General features: G+C 34.6%; 1 protein-coding gene across 5 annotated transcripts in view; it reads right to left on the bottom strand.

The window, feature by feature from the left end:
* LOC149791443 (diacylglycerol kinase beta-like) overlaps nt 1–23786 on the bottom strand; it is a 264102-nt gene that overhangs the window by 110806 nt on the left and 129510 nt on the right. For 3 of the 5 annotated variants that reach the window (XM_089969976.1, XM_089969977.1, XM_089969980.1), the window contains exons 8-9: nt 20999–21073; nt 18037–18157 (exon numbers count right to left, since the gene is read on the bottom strand). In XM_089969976.1, coding sequence (XP_089826102.1) covers nt 18037–18157; nt 20999–21073 — 196 coding nt within the window. The remainder of the gene's footprint in view (nt 1–18036; nt 18158–20998; nt 21074–23786) is intronic. The other 2 variants (XM_089969978.1, XM_089969979.1) reach the window with 1 other exon arrangement.

Here is a 23786-nt window from a genome sequence, read left to right as displayed (position 1 = left end):
ACAAACTGGTGTGTGGCAAAATTTCAAGTCTCACTGTGACATAAAATATTTATGGCATGAAATTATTACACTGTAATTAAGATGAGTGTGATGTAATATGCTTACATAACCAGTACTAATTAGGCACAAATAACTCATGTCTCCTAATTAAGTTCAGATAAGACACTGTACAACAACATGGAGAAGAAAAAAAAATTGAACAAAATATTATGCAAAGGAGTCTTTAAAAAAATACCTGCTAGAACATGAAAAAATGAAAAATGTATGGATACAAACACTTGTCATGAAAATGAATTTTATATACTGTAAGAAACCATATGCCCTAACACTGCAGACATTTTTTATTTTGTACAAATTTATATGATCTCACTTACCTATAAATGAATGGATCCATGTAAATTTCTCAAAACTTTATTCATGCAACCAAAGCTCAGGTTGAAAGATGTTTGACTTGAGCCTTTGGTTATACAGGCATTATGGTAGTATTAAGGTACGAAATGAACACTTACTGTGAAGTTCCAAATGACATTCATTTCACTATGACACCGTTAATATGATGACACGTTTTAGCGAAGCAGACCATAGCGAAGACTGGACAAAATAATAATATGGTTGTGACTTATGTATCTCATAAAAAAATGAAAAAGAAAAATGTTTATTGATAATCATGATAACAGACATGTGAAAAAAAATGAAGTCAGTGAAAAGTATACAAGATTTAACCTGCTGTAAATTGACCAAGCAGGCATTCTGTTGCAGAAAATTAAAATAAAATTCATGGAACCAACATACACTTCTCATTGTGTATGTATGTTGCAGAATAAAAATTCACTAGCATACGCTTTTCTTTGGACATTTTATCAGTGAAGCCTATGATCATCAACCTGTTCATAATTAGATGAACTTTTAAACAATCATTCAACCATTATTCTATGGACAATTTACATATCGATGTAATGATTCTGACCTTTATTCAACAAACGCAAGAAAATGCAAATGAATGATTTTTGGATTGATTGGAAATATAAAGGCATCCTTTTTTCAAAATCATTTCACAAGTAAATTAAACAAAGACATGTTAAAATCATGATTACTGAGACACCAATTTTTCAGACTTTCATTCATCCGGAAGAATTAAATATTTACAGGCCCTTCTTCTCTTCTCAATTGCACAGGTACAGTATGACAAGAAAGCAAGCAAGCAGACAACATAAAAAGTCAACTTTTGTTGACACAAAGAGATAGTTTGGACTGATATACAAATACAACAACAGATGGATACAAACGGGATGAAAAAACAGGCAGACGGACAGAAAAACAGGTCAACACAGGGAGGAAACAGTTCTGATATGGATCAACTGTTGTTGACAAAAATGGCAGACAGAACAAATGAACAGACAATTGAATGAATCAGCAAAAGGTGAAAAGATGGAAGAAGGAACTGATGAACAAACTTGTAAATGAATAAAATGAATGGACAGAAAACGAACAGATGGATGAATACAGTTTTGGACAAGCAATACAGCTGTCCAATGAATGGAAATACCTGCAGACTTTCCAATATATCTAGAGTATCCATTCAAACAAATAAGCAAGAGAACCAATTACAACATCTATCAAACAAAAGACACTTGAACTGGAAGGAAGAGGATTTGATTAATTCGGAGTCATTTTTGTTTTAAAATAGGAGAACAAGGGCCAAATGAATTTTTTAAAAGAAAGGTTAGTTTACAAATAAAGTACCAAAATTAAACTGATTAATATTTCCACCTTTTCCAACTTTCAGTAGTTCTTTCACTTGAATGCCCATACCTGATTATCTTGCTCTCCCACCTCCTTTGCATTGAACTAAATTTGCATTACCAATACATTTATTACCAATGCTTTTTTATTTCTTTGTGGAAAGTGATGAATACATTCAGAAAATACTGTCATAATCAGCATCATTATAAAAGCTACAGCTGTGCAGTATATACACACACAAACATATGTTTTCATTTTCAAAAGTGTTGAAGTGTTTATCAATTTGGAATTCCATACCTATATCATTTATTATTTCAACACAGATTTGCAAACAGTGCTGTGGGTGGGTTGTTGTTGTAGGGTTTAATGCCATTTTTCAGCACAAGATAGGCTATACATGGCAGCCAGTATAATGGTGAAGAACCCAGGAAAACCCCCAGAAAGAATCATCAACTATGAGAAGCTACTGGCAAGCTTTCTCATGTACTCACACTGGCCAAGCACGAGACTCGAACTCATGGAGTCAGAGATGAGATGGCAGTGATCAGTAATGGTGAGCATTTTAGACCACTTGGGGCCCCATGCTGGGGGGCGGGTGAGTTTCTTTTATTTGGAGTATAATCTTTTCATATTTTACACATATTACTTTCAACACAATCTTTATAGATATAATTATATAGGTGTAGGTATATTATGAAATGGTCTTCATATATATATATATATATATATATATATATATATATATATATATATATATATATATATATATATATATATATATATATGATGTTGACTGGAGTTTCTATCCAGTACCCAAACATGTATTATACCAATTGTTACTTGTTCACTACTGGGATAATTACAATTACAACATGGTAATTAAAAAAATTCTCATTTTTGTTTCCAAGGCAAGTCATCTACAATAATGACTTCAACTCAGATCATACTACTCTGTGTGTCTCTGTGTGTGTGTGTATGCATGTCTGTCTGTCTGTGTATGTGCATGGTTTGGATTTTTAACACAGCTTTTAAAAAATTCAGTCATATTGCTATGATATCTGCAGTGTGTCAGTAACTTTAGAGTGATCTCAAGGACTGGGGCATCATGCCGTAGATATGTAGCACCATGTCCCACCCAGTCACATTTATCCTGAATAACCTCTTAATGCTGAGTGCCGAGTGAGGCATGACTTGGATGGGGTTCAAGCCTGTGACCTCCAGAGCAGTCCCATACTACTCTGCGTTACTCAATTATTACAATTTGTACTCAGCTGTACCTAAGTCATGTAATATTCAGTGCACTTAATTGAAATATAGTTTATCTCTCTTGACAGACTACTTCTGACTGTACAAAGAACAGTTCTCTTTCACTGTCTTGTAATTTTCTTCAGGAATTTTGCAAATGGGAAACAGAGACTAGCACAAGTAGTGCTATACAAATGAGATAATCCAATTTGCTTTGGCAGTTTTGTCACCTTTGTCATCAACATTGCACCATTTATACTAACTTTAAGTCAGGTCAAACTGCAAACAAAAAAGATCACGATCTGACATAGCATAACGTGCCAGAAGATCAGGGTCTATGCTGTTCGATCTACTTATTGATTCTAACAAACTGCACAGACGCAGATCTGCCGGCACATTATGTGACAACAGATCTGGGTGTGTGCAGTTTGCAATTGGACTTGTCTTATAAGTGAGAATATTATTCTACTATCATATTTTTTTTTGGCCACTTAAATGATTGCAACATTTTCTGATGTGCTTGAGACTGAGAAGTAACATCACTCAAAAACTTTAGACTGGTTCCCTCTCTCAAAAATAATTAGTGGTGTTAGACCCTTTTATACATGAACAAAGAAGCACAGTCATGTTTTTCTTCCTCCCATAGCCAACTTACAAAAAGTACACAAACCACGATTGCTACATTTAGTAAGGTCATGGCTGACATCAACCTACATAGCAAATGCATGGGAAAACAATACGAGTTTGTGTAATACTTTCAGTAACAAAATAATTATTGAGTATAAAAAGATAGATTAGCATCATAAAGTGCTACTATGACTTTTGTTCCAAAATTCAAAACATCCCAACATATTTACCAATTTCAATGATTTGTTATTAGCACACAACAAAAAAAAAATGAAAACAATTTCATGTTTAATTATGAATATTTGAAGATTTCAGAGAAAGAAACAACAACACTGAAATAAAATTTCCAACACTGACAGGTCTCACATATCAAATCTAGAATTTAGCAACTTCTGTGTGTGTGTGTGTGTGTGTGTGTGCACACGCATGCATGAATTGAAAAATGGAGATATGAGTCAGCATACACAACCACACACTGCAGACACCTTATAACAAGGACTTTTTCAGCATCCAACAATAAATTATTTCTATAATTTCATTTAAACAACATTATTATTAGGCATCAAACATTTAACTGAGTACATTCTAGTGATACCATAAAAAATAATTTATTATTAGGCACCAAACATTTAACTGAATACATTCTAGTGATATTGGAAAAAATAATTTATTATTTGGCACCAAACATTTAACTGTGTACATTCTAGTGATATCGGAAAAAATAATTTATTATTAGGCACCAAACAATTAACTGTGTACATTCTAGTGATATCGGAAAAAATAATTTATTATTAGGCACCAAACATTTAACTGAATACATTCTAGTGATATTGGAAAAAATAATTTATTATTAGGCACCAAACATTTAACTGAATACATTCTAGTGATATTGGAAAAAATAATTTATTATTTGGCACCAAACATTTAACTGTGTATATTCTAGTGATATCGGAAAAAATAATTTATTATTAGGCACCAAACAATTAACTGTGTACATTCTAGTGATATCGGAAAAAATAATTTATTATTAGGCACCAAACAATTAACTGTGTACATTCTAGTGATATCGGAAAAAATAATTTATTATTAGGCACCAAACAATTAACTGTGTACATTCTAGTGATATCGGAAAAAATAATTTATTATTTGGCACCAAACATTTAACTGTGTACATTCTAGTGATATCAGAAAAAATAATTTATTATTAGGCACCAAACATTTACCTGTGTACATTCTAGTGATATCAGAAAAAATAATTTATTATTAGGCACCAAACATTTACCTGTGTACATTCTAGTGATATCAGAAAAAATAATTTATTATTAGGCACCAAACATTTACCTGTGTACATTCTAGTGATATCAGAAAAAATAATTTATTATTAGGCACCAAACATTTACCTGTGTACATTCTAGTGATATTGGAAAAAATAATTTATTATTAGGCACCAAACATTTAACTGTGTACATTCTAGTGATATCGGAAAAAATAATTTATTATTAGGCACCAACCATTTACCTGTGTACATTCTAGTGATATTAGAAAAAAAAACTTATTATTAGGCACCAAACATTTAACTGTGTACATTCTAGTGATATTAGAAAAAATAATTTGTTATTGGATACTGAAAAATTCTTTGACATCAAATAGATATTTTCAATAGCAAAAATCCAGGAACATTTCCAGAGCAAACCTATGATAATTTAGACTTAGCCATGCTTCCTCTCCATTTCCAGAATTTAAACCATTGTGGTCTGCTTCTACGTAATTGTTACACTGACTTGTTCCTTATGGCAGTTTTGTTTTGTTCAATTTGTGTGCTTTCCAGCATCATTTGGTAGACACAAATATCCTAGGGTTTACATATGGACAACTGAATTTGGGGAAGACTTCATCTACCAGCTGAAGTAGAATCAATGGTCATCCAATTCTGAAAGAAACTTATTCCTACCCATGAATCAAAACCCGCTTCCAAATTCAGGTACAGGTGCACATCTGATGACGATGATGATGGATTCTGCCCGAAATGCAAGTTTGAAAGAAACATTGTATTTATTACTTTGGGAATAAATCACATTTATGCTTGTCACATTTTTGTTTCATTTCAGCTAAAAATTCCATATTGACAAAGAGGTGATTCAGAGCAGCAGGCTAATGTGTTGGAATCATTTCAAATATTGTCATTTAAATGGAAATGTATAGGATTTTACAAGGTCACAGCATATAGGCAGCAATATACAATCAAAATGTCACAGATTTATATGATCACCCTATTTCCTGTTGGGGCCTGGGTAATTTTTTTAAAAAGCCAAATTCATTTGATTTAGAAGGAATTCACTCTTTATCTCTTGGATAAGTTTAGCATTTGAATGACTTACATTTGACTTATAAGTAAAGTATACATCATCAGTAAGTGAAATGCCTAATTTGCATATGAAAAGGCTAATTTGCACATGAAATGCCTAATTTGCATATGAAAAGGCTAATTTGCACATGAAATGCCTAATTTGCCCATGAAATTGCACATGAAATGCCTAATTTGCATATGAAAAGCCTAATTCGCATATGAAATTCTAATCATTCACCAATTATGTCACTTATAAATGATCAATAAGTATAGTTAATAGTCACTTACAAGCATTTGATAAGTAATATATATAAGTGACCTATAAGCCACGTATAGGTTTTTTCCATAAAGGTCAACATCACATATACAAGTGAAATGTCATTATTCCGTAATACCTAATGTGAATCCTGCCCTGATTCTGTTCAGCAATTTTTGAAAAAAGTAATTTCAATTTTGCTTTTTTTTACCAATACAGCCAAATTAGATGACAGACTGTTATCATTTGTAAAAACTTCTTACTGTGATACCATTTGTCAAATCTGATGACAGACTGTTATCATTTGTACAAACTTGTTGCCAGGATATTGACTGTCAAATCTGATGGCAGACTGTTATCATTTGTAAAAACTTCTTGCTGCGATACCATTTGTCTAATCTGAATGCAGACTGTTTTCATTTGTACAAACTTCTTGTCATGAAACTGTTTGTCAAATCTGATGGCAGACTGTTATCATTTGTACAAACTTACTGCTGTGATACCATTTGTCAAATCTGATGGTAGACTTATCATTTGTACAAACTTCTTGCTGTGATACCGTTTGTCAAATCTGATGACAGACTGTTATCATCTGTACAAACTTGTTGCCAGGATATTGATTGTCAAATCTGATGGCAGACTGTTATCAATTGTACAAACTTCTTGCTGTGATACGTCTGTCAAATCTGATGAAAGACTGTTATCATTTGTACAAACTTCTTGCTGTGATTCCATTTGTCAAATCTGATGACAGACTGTTATCATTTGTACAAACATGTTGCCAGGATATTGATTGTCAAATCTGATGGCAGACTGTTATCATTTGTATAAACTTCTTGCTGTGATACCATTTGTCAAATCTGATGGCAGACTGTTATCATTTGTACAAACTTCTTGCTGTGATACGTTTGTCAAATCTGATGACAGACTTATCATTTGTACAAACTTGTTGCTGTGATACCGTTTGTCAAATCTGATGACAGACTGTTATCATTTGTACAAACTTGTTGCCAGGATATTGATTGTCAAATCTGATGGCAGACTGTTATCAATTGTACAAACTTCTTGCTGTAATACCGTTTGTCAAATCTGATGGCAGACTGTTATCATTTGTACAAACTTGTTGCTGTGATACCATTTGTCAAATCTGATGGCAGACTGTTATCATTTGTACAAACTTGTTGCTGTGATACCATTTGTCAAATCTGATGACAGACTGTTATCATTTGTACAAACATGTTGCCAGGATATTGATTGTCAAATCTGATGGCAGACTGTTATCATTTGTACAAACTTCTTGCTGTGATACCATTTGTCAAATCTGATGGCAGACTGTTATCATTTGTACAAACTTGTTCAATTTTAGTAACTGCAGCCACATTTGATAGTGGATCAGCATCAATGATACAACTTAAGTTTTTCATGCCAGAATGTTTTCTATCAAGTTTGGTTACATTTTGTTCAGTGAGAAACTGTTGGAATTTTTTATATTCTGTAAAGACTGCCCAATTCAATAGTGGATCAGCAACATTTGAATAAATATAAAATTTGACATAATAATGTCCAGTGGTTATTGCAGAAAGTCATTTCAAGGTTTTCCTATCTATGTCTAAATGTTTTTTCTGTCAAATTTAACATAATACTGTCCAGTGGTTTTAGCAATAAGGTCTTTTTAAGTTTTCTTTTTTTCAGCAACATGACTGTATCTGATGATGAAAAAACTGAAAGGTCTTTATGCCCAAATGACATCCATCAAATTTGATCAATTCCATTCTGCAAGTTTTTAGAAATCAAAAAAGTTTTCTATTTGCATTAGCTGTGGCTGTCTTTGATGTCAGAGAGGAATTATTTGTACAGTCTTAAAAAGCCCCTTGTGCCAAATGTGGTTTCTGTCAAATTTGGTCAAATTCTGAAAAGTGGTTTCTCAGAAGTTGTTTAAACTTTTTCTATTTTTAGTAACAGTGGCCATATTTGAGAGCAGATCAGCATAATTTGCATAAATTTGAAAGTCCTAATTCATTAGTTCTTTTCATCATACTTGATTAAAATCTTCTTGACTATTTTTGAAAGAAAAAAAGGAAATTTAATGTGTTTCTGTTAGTTTTGGTGGAGTAAATATGGTGACATTTTTCAGTGTAGACAAAAATGAAAGAACTTTATTGTAGGATGCTCTCAAATTCTGTAAAACATTTTTTTGGAAGAAATGTTTTAAAAGTTGTTCTATTTTTTTTTTAACAGATGCTATATTTAATGGCATGTGGGCATCATTTTTACAATTGATTAGTTGTTTTTATGCCAGGTTATTTTACATAAAATTTGGTTAAATTCAATTCAGCAGTTTTTGACAAGAAGTTGTTTAAAAGATAGTAACATCTGAAAGGTCTTTGTGCCCTGATGCTCTATGACAAGTTTGGTTTAAATCTATCCAGCAGTTTGGAGTAGCTAAAAATAGCAATTGTTATCAAATTTGTTTATTTCTATTCTGTGATTTTGGAAACGTCATTTTTTTAAAAAAATCTATTTTTAAAAATGATAGAAATACCTAAAGGTGGAATATTTCATTTTTGAAAGTGTCATTATGCCAAGCTGCTTTGTGTTAAATTTTGTCAAAGTTTTTTCAGCAGCATTTGAGAAAAATCTGAAATTGTTCCTCAAATACTATTCAGTGGTCTGGGAGAAGTCATTTAAAAGCCTTTCTTATTTTTGTGACAGTGGCCATATTTGAAGGCAAACTGGCATCATCTGTATAACTCTGAAATGTGTCTGCCTGGAAGCTTTATGTCAAATGTGGTCAAGTTCTTTTCTGGTGTTTTGCAGGAAGTTTTTTTTAAAAAGGATTTTCTATTTTTGTAAAATTGGTTGTATTTGAAGGCAGATTGGCATCAATTAATTAGGTCTTTATGCCAGGATGCTTCCTGTCAAATTTGATTAAATTCTGTTTTGTAGTTTTGGAAGTCATTTAAAGGACTTTCTCATTTTTGTAACAGTGCCCACATCTGATGGTAGATCAGCATTGGTTGTACAAATATAGAAGGTTTCATGCACAGATGGTCTGTGCGAAGTTTGTCCTGCAGTTTTTCAGAAGCTGAAAATAACAAGTGTTGATAGATGGATGACACAAAGAGCCGTACCATAATCTCACATGGCTGTTGATGGATGGATGACAGAGAGAGCCGTACCATAATCTCATATGGCTGTGCAGCCAGGTTTGCTATCAGATGATGAAAAAAATTTTTTTTTTACAGATGTCTGCAGGAATGCATTACATGCCTCTTTGATACACAATGCTACCCATTAATCAATAACCAGCCATATATGGTGAGCCAGGTTACCATGGAAATTGCTTCATCTAGGACATGTCCCACATATCTATTAATCCATCAGCCATAATTTACAAAGCATCACAATAAACTGATTTGTATCCCAATTTTATTTTGAAAACTGTTCCCATAATATGAATAATGTTATACCAGTACTTGTATATTTACAGATAATTCTCAGATCAATCACATTTCTTCATGCTTTTAAGTTTGGAAATTAATTAATCAAAAATAAAATATGTCAAATATCCAAATAAGAAAAAATAGACATGTAACTACGCAATCATGTGAACATCAAAGCAGTAAAGTGCTTGACTTGTATCTCTGCCACTTGGGTTCAATTCCCAATATTCCAAAAGATACAAGAGTATTTGTTTTAATTTGTCAATTGCTGCATATTTTTAACTAAAATCAATATGAAATAAAAAGAGTATTACGAATGGCACATTATACACCCACCCCCACATGTTTGATAGTCCTCTATGTAGGCATTGGTAGGGCTCATCTGATTCTCTGTCAATTCTTGTTTCAATTTTAAAAAGCTGATGTGAATGTCAGTATCGACCTATATTTGACTTGTGATCTATAAGACTAACCTTGAGGCTGCAATTGACCCTGTGTGAAAGTCATCCATATAGTATAGCCAAAGAACATGAACAGTAGATATTGTGTAAAACCCACTTTTCTCTGAGTCGCAATCATCTTGGCCTTTGATGTTTTAACTGCTGTGCTTGAGTAAAAGCCCTCCACAAACTTTGGTAACAATAATATGTCTAGCATAAAGGTAATTATTAAAAAACCATTATTCTTCTTTTAGTCAGTGATCTTAACTTTGCCCATACACAAAGTTTGGTAAAACTAAGGTCAATATGAAAAAACAAAACTGGTCATGGATGAGATGAACATAAACATGACAATATGCTGGCCTACAATGAAAGAAAAAAATTATTGCTTTTTTGAATTTTGATAAAATCAATTTTTGTGACACAAAGTTTCCCCAATTAATTACACACTTTCTTCCACAAAAGTTGGTATTTTTCTTTTTACAAACATAGTTTCCTTTTCAATTTCATTAAAATGTTATGCATATCCAAAATGTGTGTTTAACACTCAACCAAGCCAAGAGTTATCACCTACTTCCATTGAACTGGCTTCAAGAACTCTGTCTACTCTAGGCTGCAATTTGCTAATGATCTTTAAAAATGCAAGCCCCACTGACAACTGATGACATCTCTGTACTTTTGTAAGATAATGTGGTAAAAGCCGACAAATGAACTAATAATAACAGTAGGGACATAATTAGAAGTAATAAGCTTAAAATTACCTTGATGTGTTACTTTAAAGTTGACAAAAGCTGATGTATTCAATTTACAAGACAAGATATCCAGGCTGACCTGATAGCACTCTCCTGGCATACAATATGCTGCGTTGTTTGAGAGAATTAGTTCAAAACATCTTGCTCCTGGTTGCAAAGAAAGTCACATCACTCCTAACCAATCCAGACACAAGTTTTATAAAGCATATACTAAGAAGCATTCATAACAAGTCTGATACAAACAGGCACCTTCCATTCTGATGTCGAAAATAGGTGTTCAATATTGTTGCTATCGAAACCCCACAATTGCTAAGGGAGCCACCTAGAGAATAAATTTATAATGTATGTCCTAAGAAACATTTCTACCAAGTTTGATCAACATTGTCTCAACCATTAAAGAGACTAAGTTGAAAGGTTTTCCACCTAGCTGGTTAAAAGCTGCACTGTTGCTAGAGGAGCCATTCTAGACATAATTTTGATAAAGTATATTCTAAGAAACATTTCTGCCAAGTTTGATCAAAAACTCCTGCCAAGTTTGAACAAAACTAGTTCAATGATTCCAGGTATATCCTGAAAATATATTTTTTAAAATAAATAATCAGAAATTTAATTTCCATTGAAATAAGTGTTACCAATAAATATTATTACAGTACATAAATCTGCTATAATGCACCCCAAAAAATAAATTATTATGCTAAGATTACCCCCACCCAATCTAGAAATATTAAACTTTTGAAGCTCGTATGGATAATGATAACCATATATGCTAGCTTAAGAGTGCAACTGCAGACTGCCCAGACCAAGAACTGTCTTCACATAATGTGCAAGAAGATCTGTGTCTGTGCAGTCTGTTAGGAGCAGTCAACAGAATAAACAATATAGACCCTGATCTGTAGGCACATTATGCATTGGCAGATTAGGATCTTTGTTGTTGGCAATATGACTAGACTTACAAGCAAGTACAGACTGCACATGTGAGAACTCATTCAGATTTTAGCATGAATAAAATCTGTAGATATCTGCTGGACACAAAGAATTAATAAATTGTTTGATCCAATAGTTAAATGCCATCAACGGAAAGTATCCTTCTTCTAGGTCAAGGTGGTCCAACATCTTAATGATCTGGTTCACATGGACCAAAAATTTAAACTTTGTTTGCTATACATGATATATGTTACCTTAGATACTCACTTACAAGTCAAGTCCAACTGCAAACATCACAGCCCCAGATCTGTCATCACATAATGCGCTGACAGATTTAGGTCTGTACAGTTTGTTAGGAGTAATCAGGAGAAGAAACAACACAGACCATGATCTGTGGGTGCATTAAGCTATGGTAGATCAAGATCTTTGTTGTTTGACTAGACTTATAAGCAAGTACAGATAGTATGGTAATTATACTAGAATTATAGAGCTCTGTGTATCTGAGATTTGGATTTTTAACATAGCTTCAACAATTTTTCAGTCATACTGTACTGGGGCATCGTGCCACAGACATGTAGCATGATGCCCCCTCCTCCTCCCCCCCACCCCCCCCGTGATATTTTCCTGACCTCAGTCCAACTAATCCTAAAACTGTGTATGATTTGGATTTTTAACATAGCTTTGAACAAAATTTCAGTCATATCACCATGATGTCTGCAATGTGGCAGTGGTGTCTAGCACTGCGGCATCATGCCGTAGACAAAGAGAATGACGTCCCACCCAGTAATATTATCTTGACACCAAGCCGACCAGTCCTAACACTAACCTCTTAATGCTGAGTGCACAGTCTTGGGTATGACTCGGCCATGGTTTGAATCCACAATGTCCCACATATGAGGCAGCTGCTCTAGTGATAGTCCTAACACTAACCTCTTAATGCTGAGTGCCAAGCAAGGCAGCTGCAAGAAACCATTTTTATAAGTCTTTGGTATGACTTGACCAGGCTTCAATACTGCAACCTCCTGCATGCGAGGTATATGGTCTAACCTAATGCTTGTGATGTATATGCTCTAACCTCCTGCATGTGAGGTATATGCTCTAACCTCCTACATATGAGGTATATGCTCTAACCTCCTACATGTACAGTATATGCTCTAACCTCCTGCATGCAAGGTATATGCTCTAACCTCTTAGGCCACCAGAGTGATTGGAATTATAGAACTTACTTTTTGTATTAGAATGGGCCACAAAAATGTGACCTGTGGCCCTGGAGTGTAATAATTCTGTTCTAGGTTATTATATACATACTATCTGATATTTCAGGTCCGAGTTGCTTTGACACATGGCCAGCAAGCTTGCCAGTCACTTATGCCAAAAACAACTCCACACAAGATGTCAAACAGCATATGTGTAATAAAATGGCTATTATATACTCTAATTTACAATTAGCAACATTTACACAATCTTTCAATATTATTATAAGCAAGAAATGGAAATATGACCTAATTATAAGTTACTGCATTTGTATAGGAAAATATGAATGAGTTTTTCAAATGGAAATACTGCACAACCTTGGGATGTGCAATATGTGAATTATGTGCGTATTAATAATGTTGTTGTTGTGTAATGAAAAATCTGCGCTGGTGTGTACCTATATATCCCTGTATGCCTATGTATCAATCTGTGCCTATACATCAATGTATGTCTATATACCACTCTGTGCCTATACATCAATGTGTGCCTACATAAAAATATGTACCTATACAACAATGTGGGCCTATATATCAATGTGTACCTTTATATCAATGTGTGCCTATATATCAATCTGTACCTATACATCAATGTGTGCCTGCACATCAGTGTATAAACAATGTGTAGTACATAAGTGTGTGCCTATACATCAAGGTGTGTCTATATACCAATCTGTGCATCAATATGTGTCTATATACCAGTCTGTGCCTATACATCAATGTGTGCCTGTACATCAGTGTCTGCCTTTACATCAGTGTGTGTCTATATACCAATCTGTGCATTAATATGTGTCTATATACTAATCTGTGCCCAGACATCAATGTGTCTATATACCAATCTGTGCATCGATGTGTCTATATACAAATCTGTGCCTATTCACCACTGTGTCTATATACCAATCTGTGCATTAATGTGTGTCTATATACTAATCTGTGCCTATACACCAATGTGTGTCTATATACCATACTGTGCATCGATGTGTCTATATGCGAATCTGTGCCTATACATCAATGGTCCTTTTATTTCAAGATAAAAGAGTATTCATATCATCTTTAAATTCATGGTTTGCATGCATGTAGCAACGACAAAGTTGATAAAATTGATACATCATGAAAAATAATGAAACTGCAAATCTTTCTCATTCACATGTACAAAGGATGCCCATTTACAAACAGGATAAACAGGGCACACTAATGCACACAGGGACTGTACCATTTGCAACACAGAACAAATTACTGCATGATCATCAATTATTCTTGATTCTGTGAAGTATTTTTTTGTAATGAAAACATACAGAGTTAATGCTAAGGAACTTTACTATATATACTTGCTTATAAGTTGGATTAAACTGCAGACATTGACTCCGATCTGCCATCATTTAATGTGCAAGCAGATCCTGGTTTTGCTGTTTCTTCTATTGATTACTTTAAACAAACTGCACAGACCTGTATCAACCAGCATGATGGCAGATCTGGGTTTGTGCATTCTGTAATTGGACCCAACTCATATGCAAGTATATACAGTATATATTCTCAGTTTACTGTATAGAACTAAGAATAAGTTTTGATTGTGAGGTAACAGTTCAATGTGACAAATGGTATAGACCCTCTAATGTACTGGCAGGACTCTAACATGCCTATGTATTATGTGCTGTAATCTCTGGATCCACACGATATGCATAATATACATAATGTACAGTAATTTTACAGCTAAGATTGAATATTTACTGTGAGGTGTGGAGGACAATGAAGTGTTCTAATTCCCAAGGCTGCAGACCAAGGGACCATAACACTGCTGTCCAAAACAACAATGGACAAATGTTTGGCATGTTCTCTACACAGCCATAAAAATAAATGTGTAATTATTTATTTTTATCAGTAAACCTTTCTCTTTTTTGGACATGGTTAGTGATCACTGTCTATTTTTAAACACATTAACTGCATCAAATCACTTACAATATGGCATATTCTTTTTGTGAATAGTTCTATATGCCACTGGCATGCAGTACATTACTGTGCCTGCAACAGTTCACATCAAATTGTCCTCCTATGTGACAACTGTCTGTTATTATTATAAAAGTGAAACAGATCAAAAAAATTTAAAAGTAAAAAATAAATTGTTGACTACAAATAAATTTGGAATGAGGTTATAAATAATGCCATTCAGCCTCCACTAGTATCAATTAAAAAAAATTAAAAGTTATATCATGTTAAAGCATGTTGATTGAACTCTTTACCTTCTGCAAGTACTTGCTGCCCTGCCTACTAAGCCCGATAAGCAGCCTGCCTTCTAGCAGCTGTTTGTAGGCTGAACCCCAGAACATCATAATGGCTGCCTGAGTTGTTGTTGTTGTGGTTGTTGTTGTGGGGTTTAACGCCATTTTTCAGCACGATAGGCTATACATGGCGGCCAGTATTAATGGTGGAGGAAGAACCCGGAAAACCCCGGAAAGAACCACCGAACCACGAGAAGCTACTGGCAAGCTTCCTCACATGCCCACATTGGCTGAATCTTAGACTCGAACCGCCGCAGACAGAGGTGAGATGGCAGTGATCCGTAACGAAGAGCGCTTTAGACCACTCGGCCACTCGGGGCCCCGGCTGCCTGAGTGAGAGCTTCTTGAGTTATTGTACATGCTGTCTACATTTTCTATATCAATCTTGTCCCATGCAAACTATGTAATTTAATGGAATTTTTTTTTTTTTTTAAAAAACACTTACTAAAGTTTTGTCACTCATTTAATATAATCCTCAGGAATCAATGTTTATATTCACATATTCATAATAAAAATATACCTCAAGATACCTGTTGTGTTTATAATGTATATTAGACTACTTGTCCCACCACTATTTTGCACAACTGAAATATTTCTTCAGGAAAAAAAACTAAAAAGACATCTCCCTTGCATTAACCTGTAAATTAAATGCTGGCCCTGGAAAGTTGTGTACCAGCCCAACGTGTTTTGACTAGACATGATTGTTGTGCATGTGTACCAGCCCAATATGTTCTGACTAGACATGATTGTTGTGCATGTGTACCAGCCCAATGTGTTCTGACTAGACATGATTGTTGTGCATGTGTACCAGCCCAATGTGTTCTGACTAGACAAGATTGTTGTGCATGTGTACCAGCCCAACGTCTTCTGACTAGACAAGATTGTTGTGCATGTGTACCGGCCCAACGAGTTCTGACTAGACAAGATTGTTGTGCATGTGTACCAGCCCAACGTCTTCTGACTAGACAAGATTGTTGTGCATGTGTACCAGCCCAATGTGTTCTGACTAGACAAGATTGTTGTCCATGTGTACCAGCCCAACGTCTTCTGACTAGACAAGATTGTTGTGAGTTTTATCCTCAGATTCAGATAATTCTGAAATATCAGGTCTTGACACATGGCTTATACTAATGTCCAATACTCTGTCCTGAATCTGACCATTAAAGGCAATGTCATCTGAAATGCCATCACTTTCAAATCCTTCAACACTTTCATTTGGAATTGTTGTCGGAATACATGAATGTTGCCATTTTTTTTCTCACTTTGACAACCAACTTCATTTTCAGTGGAAATTCCCGCTTATATGCTGTAAGACTACTAACAGAACACTTCCATCATTTTATGTAAGGACTATTTTCAATGGCTAAATATTGTTAAAAAAGACCAGATGTTTGCAATTTCATCCAATGTAAAACATTTAATAAGAAACGTTTATATGCGTCCTTGGGATTTCCCAACCCTTGGCCGGAAACACATGCATGAGCCAACAGGGACAGAGAGAGTATTATTAGCAGCTTGTATATGTGTCTCTGGGGATACAAGGCTATTTTTAACGTAGCATATATGCATCAGCAGAAGGTATAGAGTTAAAAATCTTGGCCAAGGACACACCATGGTATCTGATATGATGGTCAGATTCAAACCAACACTGTTCTGTTTAGGAGTCTAATGCTTTTACACTGATCCACCATGGCACTGTTTAGAAATGAGTCTTAAATCCCTGGCATATGATTTTGAGATGCATTCTGGGTTATTCTTTCAGTCTAAACTTAGGATTCACTGACCTTACAATGTTTTACTGTAACACATCTGATTCAAAGGTTTATTACTAGCAATAAACAAAATGCATTATTCTTATTACCAATGCATACACAAAAAATGCAGAAATTCATTTGCCTGCAACTAAATCCAAATTAAATCAGTCAATTTATCAAAGCCCCTATAATTTTGCTTCAAATCTGAGGATTAAAAAAAATCATTGACTATGTATCTGTCGTGAAATACGGCAGAATCTATTTTGAAAGACCACCTCTGCTGCCAAAAACTGAAAGTCTCTCAAGACAGGTAGACTCTTATAACAGGTCATAACACTATATAATCAATAAATCTGCACTGAGAAGATGGTCTCTAATGACAAGTGGTCTCACAGAGCAGTGATCTTTTAAGACAGGTTTTACTGGATCTATTCATTTTTCTGGCATTCCGAATCTGGAAACATTTCTGTATCTAAAACTTTTAATGCGAACAAGAGTAAAAAAGACAAATCCAAAAAATCATAATAATACCATACAACACATTTAATGTTCACTGGTCTGTGTCATTATTTTATCCTTTTTGAGGTGCTTCTTAAAGATTGGAAACTAGTAACAGTCTACTGTATAAATCCAACGTATACATCAGGAATTAAGATTGATCCAGTATTGATCCAGAATCCTGATCCTGAAAATTCTTATCATTTATATGTACTCTACTAAATTCAATAACACCAATATTTTGCACGATGCATTATACTAAGCAAACAACAGAACATATATATCAATTAATCATTACTGAAAGTGTCAAAACCAAGTGACCATTACTTACAGTGTCTAATTCAAGTGACCTTTACTAACAGTGTATAAACCAAGTAACCATTACTTACAGTGTCTAATTCAAGCGACCTTTACTAACAATGTCTAAACCAAGTGACCATTACTTACAGCGTCTAAACCAAGTGACCATTACCAGTACTTACAGTGTCTAAACCAAGCAGAACCAGAAGAGGGATAGTAGTCATTCCTCCACGCTTCCATTCCTCTAATGAGATTGTCCCATCCGAATCATAGTCTATTTCCAGCATCATGTCCTCCAGAATCTGAAATAAATTTGTAAAAACAAAATTATCTGTACTGCAGATGAAATTCCTGGAATATAATTAATTCCAGTAATTGTATCTGTAGAGTCAATCTATTTCTAACATAATTCCTATCCATGCAGCTCAAGTACGCAGTTTTGAAGTTCTAATACATTTAAGTAAAAAAGTGATCATGATTTCCTTACCAATTGTTTCCAATGCTACTGACTGCAATGTGTTATGAAAACCAACATTTCAAGTTCTTATAGTTTTACTGTCTTCATCCATGTCTGACGTCAAGACAGCATCATTTGTCCAATGTAGACAAGCCTAAATGCCAGAACACTTTGTATTAAAGTGAGTTAAATTCTGCTCTGTGGTTTGCTGAGATAAGATGTGCAAATTTTTTGTCTCCTTTTAGTCACATTAGCCATATGTGACTGCAGAACAGCATTATTTGTATAAATCATAAAGTCATTCAAGCTAGAACATTTTCTGTCCAATTTTGTAAACTTCTGCTAAGTGTTTATTTACATGAAATTATTACATTGGTGGGGGTGGATGGGTAAATTCAATAACACCAACGATATGTGATGGTGGCTTGGTATATACTTTTAAGCCTTTCATGCCAGAATACTTTCTATAAAAATGTGGTCAAATTCTCCTGACTGGTTTTCAAGAAGTAGTCAATTAGAGGATTCTCCATTTTCTGTAATGGCAGCCACTTGATGGAGAATTAGCATCATTTGTTTAAATTTTGAATTCTCTAAATACCAGAATGCTTTCAGCCAAATTTTGACAAATTCTACTTAACATATTTTTGAAGACATTTAAATTTTCCTTTAATTTTAGTAAGAGTGACCATATTTGACGGTGGATCAGCATCAATGATATAAACTTAAAAATTATTCGTACCAAGATTCTGTCTGTCAGATTTGGTCAAATTCTATTCAGCAGTTTCAGTGAACAAGTCATTTAAATGTTTTTTTAAATTATTTTTTTTATTTTTAGTAGCAGTAGCTATAATTGGAAAAGTAATTTAATTGCTTTTCTATTTTTAGTAACAGTAGCCATATTTGATGGTATACTGACTTCATTTGTAAAAACCTGAAAGGCATTTATGTTGGGATCATCTGCACCAAGTTTGGTTGAAATCTGTCTGGCAGCTTTTGAGAAGAAGTTGAAAATAGCAACAGTTTACTGATGCTGGATGGCACACAACAGTTTATTAATGCTGGATGGCACACAACAGTTTATTGATGCTGGATGGCACACAACAGTTTATTGATGCTGGATGGCACACAATAGTTTATTGATGCTGGAAGGCACACAACAGTTTATTGATGCTGGATGGCACACAACAGTTTATTGATGCTGGATGGCACACAACAGTTTATTGATGGCACACAACAGTTTATTAATGCTGGATGGCACACAACAGTTTATTAATGCTGGATGGCACACAACAGTTTATTAATGCTGGATGGCACACAACAGTTTATTAATGCTGGATGGCACACAACAGTTTATTGATCCTGGATGGCACACAACAGTTTATTGATGCTGGATGGCACACAACAGTTTATTGATGCTGGATGGCACACAACAGTTTATTAATGCTGGATGGCACACAACAGTTTATTAATGCTGGATGGCAAACAACAGTTTATTGATGCTGGATGGCACACAACAGTTTATTGATGCTGGATGGCACACAACAGTTTATTAATGCTGGATGGCACACAATAGTTTATTGATGCTGGATGGCACACAACAGTTTATTAATGCTGGATGGCACACAACAGTTTATTGATGCTGTATGGCACACAACAGTTTATTAATGCTGGATGGCACACAACAGTTTATTAATGCTGGATGGCACACAACAGTTTATTAATGCTGGATGGCACACAACAATTTATTAATGCTGGATGGCACACAACAGTTTATTAATGCTGGATGGCACACAACAGTTTATTAATGCTGGATGGCACACAACAATTTATTAATGCTGGATGGCACACAACAGTTTATTATTGCTGGATGGCACACAACAGTTTATTAATGCTGGATGGCACACAACAGTTTATTAATGCTGGATGGCACACAACAATTTATTGATGCTGGATGGCACACAACAGTTTATTAATGCTGGATGGCACACAACAGTTTATTAATGCTGGATGGCACACAACAGTTTATTAATGCTGGATGGCACACAACAGTTTATTAATGCTGGATGGCACACAACAGTTTATTGATGCTGGATGGCACACAACAGTTTATTGATGGCACACAACAGTTTATTGATGCTGGATGGCACACAACAGTTTATTGATGGCACACAACAGTTTATTAATGCTGGATGGCACACAACAGTTTATTGATGGCACACAACAGTTTATTGATGCTGGATGGCACACAACAGTTTATTAATGCTGGATGGCACACAACAGTTTATTGATGGCACACAACAGTTTATTAATGCTGGATGGCACACAACAGATTATTGATGGCACACAACAGTTTATTGATGGCACACAGCAGTTTATTAATGCTGGATGGCACACAACAGTTTATTAATGCTGGATGGCACACAACAGTTTATTGATGGCACACAACAGATGAATGAATACACGGCCAGGTGAGCTTAAACATGTTGGCTTCTAAATATAGTCAACATATTGTACATATTAAAGACAAGCCCCATGAATTTTGGATCAGGACTGGACTCCCAAAAGAGTGGTTTTCCAAGTTAGAGTTTCCTAAATGAGTGAAACATATAGTTAATTTGTGTGCACACACTTCACAATTTGCTAAAGTCTTTATAAGACTACATCCTTAACAGAGCTCACTACTTACAGGTTTCAACTCTGACACATCCCATCCAAGGTACTCTGCTACTGACATCATCTGTTGCACAATACACTCCAACTCCTGTGGAATTAAAGACAGTGTGATGAGGAAATAAATGCTTTATTTACTAATACCATAGCTATTCTAATAAAAGCTCCCCTTCAAACAAATGTCCCCCTTCCTATTTTTCACAAAAAAAGAAATTCCTACCTTATCGAGGCTTATAGATCCATATATATCCATTATGGTATGACTCCGACTAATTCAAACAGTACATGAGTAATCCAACAGCTGTTAGAAAAATAAAAACAACTTAATTTATGAACGCTTTCAGTCAAATGCTGAAATATATGGTACAGAACAAAAATCAACACAGACACCAATAAGAGTACACATGCAAAATAAATCTGAAACAGTTCCACTTCAAAGACATCACAGATATCCACTTCACATAACTGGTATGTTGCTGGGTCCAAGTCTATTTTTAGACTGCTTTTTGCAGGATTTTGATGACAATGGTACTAATACTATAGTATTCTAATAAATGCACCCCCCCCCCTTCTTTTTTTTTGAAATTGCACTACTCACAGAAAATATATCAGTATAAACCATGGCAGACATAAGTAATGGGGAAATAAAGACAAATTATCCTTCAGTCTCTATTCTGGTCTGAGGATATTTAATAAATCATAAAATTATTATTTTATACCTTTTATTGATAAAAGAGAAACAATTTTTTAATCATCCAGGAGGTACTGGTACATTTTTTAAGGTATGTCTTCAAATGTAATTTAGTGCTTAATCAACATTTATATTAATTTCAGCAAAATATATTTACCTTTACACTGATTTTAGACAAAACAACTAAATCCACCATCTTTGCCCAAAGCTTTTAGATTTCGTTAATTTGTTTTCTGTACAAATCATGAATGCATTATTTTTGTAGTCTATGAATATACTTCAATTCCTAATACATTTAAAAAATATTGAAAACCATTTTGTATCAATCCTATGTTAACTGTGTTGCAACTCATTTGGATGGTCAGACCCTCAAGTCAAGTTGCCATGTTGATGTACCATCGTAATTGTAATATGTCTTATAAAAAAGAATATGTTGAATTTATTGGTCCATTTATCTAGCAGATATTATGAATCAGTCCCAAAAAAATACCTGGTTTAGTAAAACTGACTAAACATTTACCTTTACATATAATTCACTTAATATATACCGTTACATAAAGTTCACTTGAAATTTATCTTTACATACAATTCACTTAACATTTACCTTTATATATACTTCACTTAACATTTACCTTTACATATACTTCTCTTAAAATTTATCTATACATTTACTGTACATATAATTTGCTAAACATTTAACTTTACATATGCTTGCCTTAGTATTTATCTATAGCACAAATATAAACCCTCTGATGGTAATCTATAGCACACACAGAAACCCTATGATGGTACATCTATAGCACACAGAGAAACCCTCTGATGGTACATCTATATCACACACAGAAACCCTCTGTTGGTACATTAACAGCACACACAGAAACCCTCTGTTGGTACATTAACAGCACACACAGAAACCCTCTGTTGGTACATTAATAGTACACACAGAAACCCTCTGTTGGTACATTAATAGCACACAAAGAAACCCTCTGATGGTACATCAATAGCACACAAAGAAACCCTCTGATGGTAATCTATAGCACACACAGAAACCCTCTGATGGTAATCTATATCACACACAGAAACCCTCTGAAGGTAATCTATAGCACATACAGAAACCCTCTGATGGTACATCAATAACACACAAAGAAACCCTTTGATGGTACATCAATAGCACACAAAGAAACCCTCTGATGGTAATCTATAGCACACATAGAAACCCTCTGATGGTAATCTATAGCAGACACAGAAACCCTCTGATGGTAAGCTAAGGCACATACCGAAACCCTCTGATGATACATCTATATCACATACAGAAACCCTCTGATGGTAATCTGTAGCACAAATGGAAACCCTCTGATGGTACATCAATAGCACACAAAAAAACTCTGATGGTAATCTATAGCACAGACAGAAACCATCTGATGGTACACCTATAGCACAAATGGAAACCCTCTGATGTTACATCTATAACACATACAGAAACCCTCTGATGGTAATCTATAGCACACACAGAAACCATCTGATGGTAATCTATAGCACAAATGGAAACCCTCTAATGGTAATCTATAGCACTTACAGAAATCCTCTGATGGTACATCTATAACAAAGAAACCCTCTGATGGTAATCTATAGCACATACAGAAACCCTCTGATGATACACCTATAGCACACAAAGAAACCCTCTGATGGTAATCTATAGGACACACAGCAACCCTCTGATTGTAGATCTATAGCACAAATGGAAACCCTCTGATGTTACATCTATAACACATACAGAAACCCTCTGATGGTAATCTATAGCACACACAGAAACCCTCTGATGGTAATCTATAGCACTTACTGAAATCCTCTGATGGTACATCTATAACAAAGAAACCCTCTGATGGTAATCTATAGCACATACAGAAACCCTCTGATGATACACCTATAGCACACAAAGAAACCCTCTGATGGTAATCTATAGGACACACAGAAACCCTCTGATGGTAGATCTATAGCACACACAGAAACCCTCTGATGGTACATCTATAGTACACACAGAAACCCTCTGATGGTACATCTATAGCACACACAGAAACCCTCTGATGGTAATCTATAGCACACACAGAAACCC

Source organism: Sinohyriopsis cumingii, chromosome 9 (assembly GCF_028554795.1).
Source record: "Sinohyriopsis cumingii isolate HCF-2022 chromosome 9, ASM2855479v2, whole genome shotgun sequence".
In the NCBI taxonomy this organism is placed as follows: Eukaryota; Metazoa; Mollusca; class Bivalvia; order Unionida; family Unionidae; genus Sinohyriopsis; species Sinohyriopsis cumingii.
This window is presented reverse-complemented; position numbering and strand designations above follow the sequence as displayed.